Raw genomic sequence first — 10,825 nt, forward strand, 5'->3', positions numbered from 1 at the left:
ATCCATCTTCCTTTGGGATCTGTAAAAAAAATGTTTGGGATCTGTAAAAAAATGCACTTTTGTCAGGGATAAAAGTGAATTTATTTATTTTAATAACTGCATGTTTTTGTAAATTTACAGCTGATTCTGTCGAGGAGGCACAGAAATGGCTCATAGGACTCGAACTGCTGAGGGAGGAAACTCTGGCAGCTCCAACTCCAGTTCTTATAGAAAGGTTTGCTCCTTTAAATCTCGTCTTGGATCTCAACTGTTAATCATTAATAACTGATCATATAATGTTGTTTCTCCAGTTGGTTGAGGAAACAGATGTATTCTGTCAATCAGACCAAGAAAAACACGTAAGTAGACCTAAATCTGAATGTAATGTTTGATAAACTAAAACGTTCTTATTGGGAATCATTTAGTTTGAACTAATTAATTTTTGTTTTCCACAGCCTCTCTGCAAAAGAACTGAAGGCTCTGCTTCCTACATTTAACTATAAACCTCCCAACTCTTGGACCATCAAAGACAAATTACAGGTAACTTTTTGTTTTTGCACATTTTTAGAAGCACAACTCTGGTTAAACTTGCTCAAATGCCCCCAGCTCTTTTATTTGACTTTTTTTAAYGTTTTACTTTTACTGATGGCTGCTTTTCTTTTCTGTTTTTCCAGGACATTGGAGCAAAGAAGGATCGTCTGGATTTTGTGCAGTTTCACAAGTTTTATAACATGATCATGTTTGAACAGAACGAGGTCAGACTCTTTCATATGCATGTAAATAATCTGTTAATCTGCAGTGTTTTTTTTTTTAACATTATAATTTTTTTGTTCAGATCCTTGATGAATTCAAGAGGGAAAACTGTTCTTTTATTCTGGGGTGAGGTCTTGTTTCCTCGTCATTATTTAACGTAAAGTGTTACATAAATGCAGATTAGAAAGCTTTGTTTTTCTCCATCGTACAGAAACACAGATAAACTGGACGCCTCAGCTGTTCTGCTGCATGATTTTCAACGGTTTCTCATTTACGATCAAAAGGTAAACCTTTTACCGTTAACCTTACTTATTGCTAACCCTACTTTCAACACATTTAAAGACACCTTTTATTTCCTATATTTTGAGGCAAACTGATGCTAGTTTATTTAATTACAGCTTTTAAATTAGTCACTTATTGCTTTGTTTTAGGAACCCTGGGCCAGTGATCTAAACCAGGTCAGAGAACTGATGACCGTATTTATTGATGACACCATGAGGAAAACCAACGATCCCGAGTTCACCGTTAGCGAGGTATTTTACCCAACAAGCTTGTGTTTTTAAAACAGACAGATTTTTATTTCAGCACTAAGTTCAGGATGTAAGGAGAAAATCCCCTCAATTTCTTTTATTTTTAAAATCAAGCTAAATCTAATAAGAAATATTTGTAAATCTATGAAGAACATGTGATTCTTTGAATGCAAGTCTGTGGAGAAAGTAGAGGTGTTGAGGGTGCTGCAGGACCCCCTGGTATAGGATTTACAGGTTTTATTATTAAGATATTTTTTAATGGATTTCTTGAGATTTGCAAATATGGTAGATAAACCAAGAAATTTGTTTTTAAACTGGGCTAAAAACAGCCTGTCAGAATCTTTATCCCCCGCCCCCAAGGCCAAATGTAGAGCAATATAGTTTTTATTCTTGTCTGTGTGTGTGTTTGTTTGTTTGTACTGTTAGCAAAATATCTCACAAACCACTGGATGTTTTTTTTTACTTTATTAATTTCTTTAAAAATAACAAAATAAACTTATRTACAATACAAATACAAATCACAAATAAAATGAAAGGCATCAGAAGAAAAAAAATCTTATAGTATCTGTGCCTTTTTCCTCCCAAATTATATATTTTTAAACAATAATGTACAAACAAGAAAAACTACACAAAAACAACCTCAAATCCTTGTCGAACAACAATTTGTATGAGTACACATTATACTGTTTCATATTTCTTTGATGATTTTCAGTGAAACCCTCAAAAAGTGATTAAAGACTGTTGCTGCTACCAACCAAACATAGCGAGCGCAATAATTGCCATATATCATTTAATTTTGCAGATGCTGAGCTAAAATTTGRTATGGTAGTAACTGAGAGTTGTTCACAACACATACTCTGACTGCTAACAGATCATGTGAGATATCACATATTTTTGAGATTTGAACAAAAACAACAATAACTCACTCAGAAGTCATTCTCTCAGCCTAAGATGGTCTAACAGCGGCGGGCGACATGCCTTCCGTTGAGGTTTTTATTTTATGTTGGCACCGGGAACAGTGGCCTCTGTGGGTCCAGATGTTAATTAAACATTTTATGTTCCAGTTCCTCAGCTTCCTGTTCTCCAAGGAGAACTCTGTTTGGGATCAGAAGTTCTCAGAGATCAACAACCTGGACATGAACAACCCGCTGTCCCACTACTGGATCAACTCCTCGCACAACACGTCAGTGTGTCGCCACGCAAAATATAGATTTTATTTACAGTCAGAAAGAGTCGTTTATCTGAAGCTGTTCATCGTTGCTTTAACCTAGTTGTTCTTTGTGTGTTTATTCACTACTTGTTTGTTTTTACTTTATTTTGTTGTTTTTGTGCCTGTTTGGTGCTTTTTGGAGTATTTGGTATCATCTCATTCATGGTTTTCATCTATTTTTAGAGTATATTTTTGTTCCTTTGTGATGATTACACACGATATGATGCGTTACATTTAATTCAAACTGATTGAAAGTTACATGTTTCCATCAAAATGCTACAGTGAATTCAAAAGGAGAATTAAAATTTATTAAAAAAAGCTCAATGCTGCATGTTTCTGTCAATGCTCATGTGTTTATTGGAAAAGTTTACATGTTAGAACCGGTGATAATCAAGGTTACACATTTATCTAAATTGTTGTGTCTTATTTGTTTTTTAACAGCTACCTGACAGGTGATCAGCTGTTCAGTGAGTCGTCCACAGAGGCGTACGTTCGCGCTTTACGTATGGGATGTCGCTGTGTTGAACGTGAGTATAAACATTTAGATTTTACATTGAAGTCACAAGTATGTTTGATTCCAGTTATTGGCCTTAATTATTTTCTGTGACGTGTGTATAAACAGTGGACTGCTGGGAGGGTCCAGGGGAGCCAATCATCTATCACGGCCGGACCAGGACCACCAAAATTAAGTTTGAGGATGTGGTCAAAGCCATCAACGAGCATGCATTTGTCACCTCAGAGTAAGAGACAAACGTCTGTTAAAATGTTTAATGATCTTTTTTTTTATCTCTGCCATTAGAAATATGTGTATTTTTATAAAGAGACAATGGTTGTGTGTTTTAGATTTCCATTGATCCTGTCCATAGAGGAACACTGTCCTCTGGAGCGTCAGATGGCGCGGATCTTCAAAGACGTGTTCGGAGACAAACTTCTGACCGAACCGGTGGAGCAAATGGCCGAACAGCTGCCCTCGCCGACGCAGCTGAAGGGCAAGATCATACTRAAGGTAGGTCCGAACGCGCCGAAGAGCAGCTGGACGCCGCGTCGTCGCTCAGAAATGACAAGTTCAATTTTTGTCCATGAGCAGCACAAGAAGCTGAACGTGGAGGGCGGAGTCGAGATGACTAATGACTTCAGGAAGGGACAGAAGCAAGGAGACCTGGAGATCTGGGACCCCGTGGACCAGGTTGTAGCAGTAATGAGTAACGTGAACTGTTTAAACGTCAGAATGCTGAGTCAGCATCTTCCATATGTTTTTGTCAATCTAACTTCAGCTAACTTTGTGTTATTATAGCTGTTTGCACTGGGTATTCAAATATTTGGCTAATTTAAGAGATGGATGTTCTTTTCAACATATTTCACTTTATTTTTCAAAGAAAAACACTGATATCTCTTTAGTTTTTTTTAAATAATGTCCTCTGCTCTACTTCTCAATTCTTGTGCTTCTTTTTTTGTTGTTGTTGGCCGATCTGTTGCTACTTCTAGCTTATGCTACTTTTTGCATTCAGCATCTTTTACTTTTAGCTAGTATTGTGCTCGGTTTTGCTAGCAATTTGCCTCTTTTAGCTAGCATTTTGCTACTTATGGTTTATTGCTAGCTTTTAGTTTCTTTTAACTTTTAAATAGTGGTGCACTTCTTTTAGCTTGAACAACCCTGGCAGTCATTCCGTGCTCAGTTTTCTGTAAAAATGCAGTTTCTCTAGTTTTATATTTTAATTGGCCCCAAAAATATTTATAATTTTTTTTTACCTTTGAAATATTTAGCAGACAAATTTATTCATTTTTAAAGGACTTTTTGTTGGGATTCTAAAAAAAACAAAAACAATTTGATCTTTTTCTGAAGTATTTAATGGGCCAGCATTTAATAAAAAATAAATCCAAAGCCTTTAAACACGGATAATAAACAGATTTTAGCTGCCAGTTAGATATACAGGATTAGGAAAGTAATAAAGAAAAATGTCTAATCTGATCTAATCTTTGGTGCCCAAATTGATCAACAGTTCATTCAGTGGAATGATGTGACAGAAATGTTAGATTTCCTCGGTYGCAGCTTGATTTGCACGAACAAGTAAACACGTTTAATCTGTTCTGTTTTTTGTCAGCGGTGGAACAAACACTACTGTGTGATCTCTGGTGACAAGCTGTACTATGCAGAGGAGTACGAGGAGGAAGAGGAAGATCCCAGGAAGGTAAGAAGAAAGAATGATCAAGCCATATATTTGATAATTTATTATAAAACACTGACTATTCAGCAGTGACAGAATATTTGTTTTTATGTAATAAATGTAAACTTGTTGTCTCTCAGTACCAGGAGCTGCACTGCACGGAGCCGTGGTTTCACGGTCACATACCGGAAGGTCGGCTGATGGCTGAGAGACTGATCCAGAATTACTGTGCAGAAACCGGAGCACAAAATGGCACCTTCTTGGTTCGAAAAAGTGACACAGTTGTCAATGACTGCACRCTCTCATTTTGGTATATTTTATAGTTACTTACAGTATGAAACACTGCAGAAAGCTGTTTGTGTGTCGGTGTAAATTCACACGCTGCCCGTGTGTTTCTTCAGGCGCGACGGGAGAGTCCAGCACTGTCGTATTCGCTCYGGCACAGAGGGAGGCCGCAACATCTTCTACCTGACGCCAAATCTGCACTTTCCCAGCGTTTTCTCTCTGATCCAGCACTAYAGAGAAACTCCGCTGCGCTGTCATGACTTCGATCTGCGGCTCACTGAAGCTGTCCCAAAACAAGACCCTCATCTGCAGGAAGGGTTCGTACCACAACTCAGAAAACTTTCAGACATACAGAGTAGAAAAGTAAAGATTAAAGTACGAAACTGTGTGGGTGCTGAGGACTGAACAACAAAGAATCTGAAACTAAAAAGTTAAATCCAACAACACTGAAAGYTAAAAGAAGAACACTAATAATAAGCACAAAAGTTTAGCTAAAGGGTAAATGAAGCAAAACATTGGCTAAAAGTAGTAAAATGCTACCTAGTAGCACCAAAAAGTTAGCCAGATTTTGCCAAATTCTAGTTTAAAGTATCAGGTTATAAGTACCAAAATGATAGGTAAAAGYTACATGTAGCTAAAAGTATCCAAACATTAACTAAAAATAGCAAAATGCTACTTAAAAGCACCTAAACGTAGCCAAAATCTAGTTTAAAGCAGCAAACCAATAGTTAAAGGAAGCAAACGTTTACCTAATCAAAAAAAACTAGACTGGTTATAAGTAGCAAAATTATAGCTAAAAGCTACAACTAGCTAAAAGTACCAAAACATAAGCTAAAAGTAGAAAAATGCAACCTCGAAGCAGCAAAAGGTTAGCCCAAGGTAGCCAAATTCTAATTTGATGTAGCAAAACACTATCGAAAAAAAGCTAAAGCTTACCTAAGCAGTAAAGACTAGGCTGGTGATGAGTAATGAAATGATAACTAAAAGCTACAAGTAGCTAAAAGTAGCAAAACATCAGCTAAAAATAGAAAAATGCTATTTAAAAGCAACAAAAGATTAGCCAAAGGTTGCCAAATTMTAAYTTAARGTAGCAAAACACTAGCTAAAGGAAGCACGAGTGTACCTAAACAGTAAAGACTAGACAGGTTATAAGTAACAAAGGGAGAGCTAAAGGCTACAAGTAGCTAAAAGTATCCAAACATTAACTAAAAGTAGCAGTATGCAACCTAAAAGCAGCCAAAGGTAGCCAAATTCTAGCTAAAAGTAGCACACCACTTACTAAAGGAAGCAAAAGTTTACATTCAAGTTAAAGTCTAGACAGGTTATACGTAGCAAAATGATAGCTAARTTCTACAACTAGCCAAAAGTATCAAAATGCATCATCATGAAGGCTTGCAGAAGGATAATGACCACAGTGCTGTTATGTTTGGTTTGCAGGTGGTTCTACAGTAATCTGAGCAGAGGGCAGGCTGAGGATTACCTGCTCAGGATTCCAAGAGATGGAGCGTTCCTCATCCGACAGAGAGAAGGAGAACCAGACTCCTTCGCCATCACGTTCAGGTAAAACGAGGAAGAATGTTCAAAACAAGATTCAGTGATGTTTCCTAGGYCTGTTGACTTGAACAACGAGAGTCWTGTTAATCTTCTCCCGTCAGAGGTGASGGTAAAGTAAAACACTGCCGGATCCAGAAGGAGGGGAACGTCTACCTGCTGGGCACCACTACGGAGTTTGAGAGTCTTGTGGAGCTGGTGAACTACTTCAAGAAGAAGCCGCTGTATCGCAAAAGCAAGCTRCGTTACCCGGTCACACCGGAGCTGGCTGAACGCTTCAGCCACGTGAGTTTCTGCTCAGGAGATTCGTCCTTTGCAAACGCCYGTACGATCCAAGTTTAGAAGCATTAAAACAAGTTGAATTAGTTCTAATRATGATTTACTCACAGCATAAAAACAGCGCTGACATCTATTCTACAGAAGTGTACGTGAAACCCACTGAGATCAAGCCTTCTCTGGTGCGTACGCAGCTCTGCTCCGTTAGCTTTGACTCTCCCGTTTGTTTTCCTCCAGTCTGATATTYACACCGTTTGTCTCTTTCAGCCCCAGAATACAGTCAGGGCTTTGTACAGCTACCAGGCGAAGAGACCGGACGAGCTCAGCTTCACCAGAGGAGCTTTGATTCACAACGTGTCCAAGGAGAACGATGGATGGTGAGTTCACACGCAGCAAAGGCTTTGTCACAAAGTAAACTTGGTTTGAGGGGGACGTGCGGTGACAGAATTTAATGTGTTGATGATGTTTCAGCTGATTTGTGTCACTTGGAGGCAAAAATATATTTAAAGTTTATCCTACAAAAACTGTTCTGAAGCTAGGGGTGGGGAAAAAAGTTAGCTTGGCTAACTCATAATCCGTTAACCAAAGATATATAGCTTTGCTAATGCTAAGCGTGTTAAAAATTTAGCAGAAGCTAACGCTAAACTGCTAAATATGTAAAAAAAATTAATGCTAAAAGTAAAAATTACACTAACAGCTATGTAACTGCTAACCACTATGACAGCTGTCACAAACCTGCTGATGTCAGTTTGTTAGATAGCTGTTAGAGGACTTAAAGTTGGCAAAACATAATTTAGTGGAAGCTAATTAGTTCGCTAATKGTTTTCAAAAKTAGTGAAAAAGCTAATCCCCTAAAGGAAAAATTTGGTCCTCCAAAAGCCTTTTGATCCTTTTGTGGCGGCTGTGGTAGAGTGGTTAGGGGAGTCGACCTGGAACCGGAAGGTCGCCAGTTCGATTCCCGTCCAGTCGACTCAGTCGTTGTGTCCTTGGGCAAGACACCTAACCCGCCTTGCCTACTGATGGTGGTCAGAGGGTCCGGTGGTGCCTGTGTATGGCAGCCTCACCTCTGTCAGTGCGCCCCAGGGCAGCTGTGGCTACAATTGTAGTTTACCATCATCAGTGTGTGAATGTGTGTGTGCATGGGTGAATGTCTGCAGTGTAAAGCGCTTTGAGTGTCCTGGATGGATAGAAAGGCGCTATATATTTACCATTTTACCATTTTCTTGTTTCTGTCACAAACACGGTTCACGTCCTGCTCTCAGGTGGAAAGGTGACTACGGAGGAAAGATGCAAAAGTTCTTTCCTTCAAACTACGTAGAGGAAGTCTCCAACAGCACCCAAGCAGACACTAAAGCCCAGGTGAGGATCAGAGCTCAGGGTCCATCACGCTGAAGATCAAAGCAGAAAACAGTTTCTAAACGATGTGATGCCTTGTGAAACAGGACATGGAAGACAACCCTCTTGGAGAACTCTGTAATGGGATTGTGGACATCTCCAAGTGCAACATCCAAACCAGTGAGTTTGTGTTTTTCTCTATTTTCTTTGTGCTCTTTTTAGTCATTAATCAAAACGGTTCATTTGTTCAGGAGATGGGTGTGATTAGGGCTGCACAGTATATTCGGTAGACGGTAGAAAAGGTATGAAGTTGGCCTACGGTAGAAATTTACATTCTACCGTCCTGTCGTCAGTCACGTCATCGCACCTGTTTCTACATGGCTGCGAGTGCAGAGACAACTGAGCAGGAGGAGTTCAAAATATGAAGAAATTATAGCGTTTTAAAACATGTACAGAGAGAATAAACCCTCAAAATCCCCTCCCCCCGACCCTCCCGCTGCACGTCGTGCAGAGCGAAGCTTTAACAACTGTAGTTTTTTTCACACCCAATTGTTGAAGAAAAAAATTGTTTTTTATGTATTGTTACCCACAGAGATGATAAAAAAAAGATGTGGACGTTCGTTCAGTCATAAATCCATCTTAATAATGTAAAGTCGGCTTCTGCTCTGATGATGATGAAGATGATGAAGATGGGCGCAGCAAAGCAGCAGCTGATAAGTTCAGCAGGCAGAAGCTCATTGTTTTGCAGGCAGATATTAAAGCAAAAATACTGAGTTCAATTATGATTACAGTTTTCTGCAAAAAAAAGCTCTAAAAATTACATTATCTTTACTTTTTATGATAATTTTCTACCGCGATATATACCGTTACCATGAAAGGATTCAATTTATACCGTGATATGAATTTGAGGTCATACCGCCCAGCCCTAGGTGTGATAAATTTTGTTTTTTCTAACTTTTATTTAGGGCTGAACGATTTATTGCATTTGTGATAATCTCACGATATGTTAAAACAAGATTTTCTAATCGCACAGGCTGCGATTTGACTGGTCATGTGACTTTGGAGTGAGCCTAGCGGAGCGGTGTTGCTAATTTATTGACATTGTTGCTAGATCTAATGGCTTTTTAGACCCCTCTAGCAACTTTTTTTTTTTCTAAAAAGCAACTAGCGACAAATCTAGCAACTTTTCCCCGTGTTTTTGGAGACTTTTAGAAGCTTTGGCGACATCACTTTCCAAGAACTTTTCTCCTCCGTGAGCAGTGAGCGGTGYGGTGAGCCCCTCCMCTCTCCTAAAGCGGTCCGACTCTCTGAAGCCTTGTGCAGCAGCATGTGTGAAGTTCAGACAGTGTTTAGGAAGTTCACTTAACATGTTTAATATTGTTTCATGAAACAAGAAAAATTAGAAAGGGTGAAAAGGTAAAGCCACAGATTTGTTTGCTTTATTGTAATCTGTGCTTTAAATAAATCTTACYTTGTTTATCATAAAACAGACTGATTTATTGCTTCCGCTTATTGAAAAATACTTGAGAAGACATAAAAAAATTGCAATTACATTATTTAGAAAATCGTTCAGCCCTACTTTTATTCTTTAATACACAGAGGTCTCTTTATTTCCATCTAAAACTTTTTTTTCTTTGAATCTGCTTTGGACAATTGGTTCTGGTTTTGTCAGCTCATGACACTTTTAGCTAACCTTTTGTTACTATTAGGTTTTATCTGCCTTTTATTGTACCATTAGCTATGTTTTTATACTTTCAGCTTCTAGTTAGCCTTTTGCTACTTTAGCTTATRTTTATGTTTTTGATGCTTTAACTAGTGTTCCTATACTTTTAATATTTTGTTATTTTTAGTTTCCAGTCAGCCTTTTATACTCTTAGCAACTATTTTGATTCTTTGAGCTTATCGCTAGCCTTTTTCTACTTTTAGTTACTGTTTTTATACTTTTAGTTTGTTGTTAGCCTTTTGAACCTATTAATAAATAAAAAATGTAAACTTGTTCTCTGTAATATGGATGTTTTTTCTGAGCTAAGGCACTAAATTCAGCTTATTGTTTTGACTAAGCTCCTTTAAACATGCAATCATTAAATTTTGATGTTTTATTTTTGTTCTACATGTCAGAGAGTTTTTGCAGATCCCTCCTCATCCCACTGTGTTTGTCCTTCGTTTGCAGTGAAAAACGGTAAAAACGGGAAGCCCCACGTGTTGGTCCTGCAGAACATGGAGCATGATGGGATGGCGTTCGATCTGGCCACGGACTCTCTGGAGGAGCTGTTTAAGTGGTACCAGGTGTCCTGGGACATAACTCAGAGAAAAGCGAGCGAAGAGTACAACAAGAAGCAAGAGGTGAGTCCTCTAAATACCTGTACTGTACATTTGAACATGTTTAGATACGATAACGACATTAATACACCAGGCCTGCTGGACCTAAACATCTCGCAGCCAACATTACAATTATGATAAACTTAAAGACAAACTGCAGAAACTGGAYGCCATCCCACATCAGTGTCTGACCAAGCAGTGGTTGGAGGAAGTGCCAGGCTGTTGTAGCTGTATACGCAGGGTTGCACATAAAATTTTTGGTCTGGTTCTCAGGGGAGAACCTAGGGTTGTTGCTTGGTGCTCACTCATATTTTTCCTTCATTCGTTTAACACATTTATCTAGAGGGGCGTCCGGGCATCTAACGTCTCCCTGTTCTGTTGACTCCTATCAGCTGCAACGTCTCAGGACATCATGCCAAATC

At 38.7% G+C, this 10,825-nt stretch overlaps 1 protein-coding gene across 4 annotated transcripts in view; it reads left to right on the top strand.

The window, feature by feature from the left end:
• The window catches only part of plcg2 (phospholipase C, gamma 2), a 27,817-nt gene that overhangs the window by 10,707 nt on the left and 6,285 nt on the right, over positions 1–10,825 (top strand). For 3 of the 4 annotated variants that reach the window (XM_014033979.1, XM_014033986.1, XM_014033964.1), the window contains 22 exons: positions 121–214; positions 291–338; positions 435–519; positions 654–734; positions 815–858; positions 944–1,016; positions 1,164–1,265; positions 2,327–2,445; positions 2,914–2,999; positions 3,095–3,212; positions 3,316–3,478; positions 3,560–3,658; positions 4,575–4,661; positions 4,778–4,947; positions 5,039–5,239; positions 6,360–6,482; positions 6,578–6,758; positions 6,863–6,931; positions 7,017–7,126; positions 7,982–8,108; positions 8,192–8,264; positions 10,255–10,427. In XM_014033979.1, the coding sequence (XP_013889433.1) occupies positions 121–214; positions 291–338; positions 435–519; positions 654–734; positions 815–858; positions 944–1,016; positions 1,164–1,265; positions 2,327–2,445; positions 2,914–2,999; positions 3,095–3,212; positions 3,316–3,478; positions 3,560–3,658; positions 4,575–4,661; positions 4,778–4,947; positions 5,039–5,239; positions 6,360–6,482; positions 6,578–6,758; positions 6,863–6,931; positions 7,017–7,126; positions 7,982–8,108; positions 8,192–8,264; positions 10,255–10,427 (2,426 nt within the window). The remainder of the gene's footprint in view (positions 1–120; positions 215–290; positions 339–434; positions 520–653; positions 735–814; positions 859–943; positions 1,017–1,163; positions 1,266–2,326; positions 2,446–2,913; positions 3,000–3,094; positions 3,213–3,315; positions 3,479–3,559; positions 3,659–4,574; positions 4,662–4,777; positions 4,948–5,038; positions 5,240–6,359; positions 6,483–6,577; positions 6,759–6,862; positions 6,932–7,016; positions 7,127–7,981; positions 8,109–8,191; positions 8,265–10,254; positions 10,428–10,825) is intronic. The other variant, XM_014033972.1, reaches the window with a different exon arrangement.

This window comes from Austrofundulus limnaeus, unplaced genomic scaffold (assembly GCF_001266775.1).
Source record: "Austrofundulus limnaeus strain Quisiro unplaced genomic scaffold, Austrofundulus_limnaeus-1.0 Scaffold7, whole genome shotgun sequence".
NCBI lineage: Eukaryota > Metazoa > Chordata > Actinopteri > Cyprinodontiformes > Rivulidae > Austrofundulus > Austrofundulus limnaeus.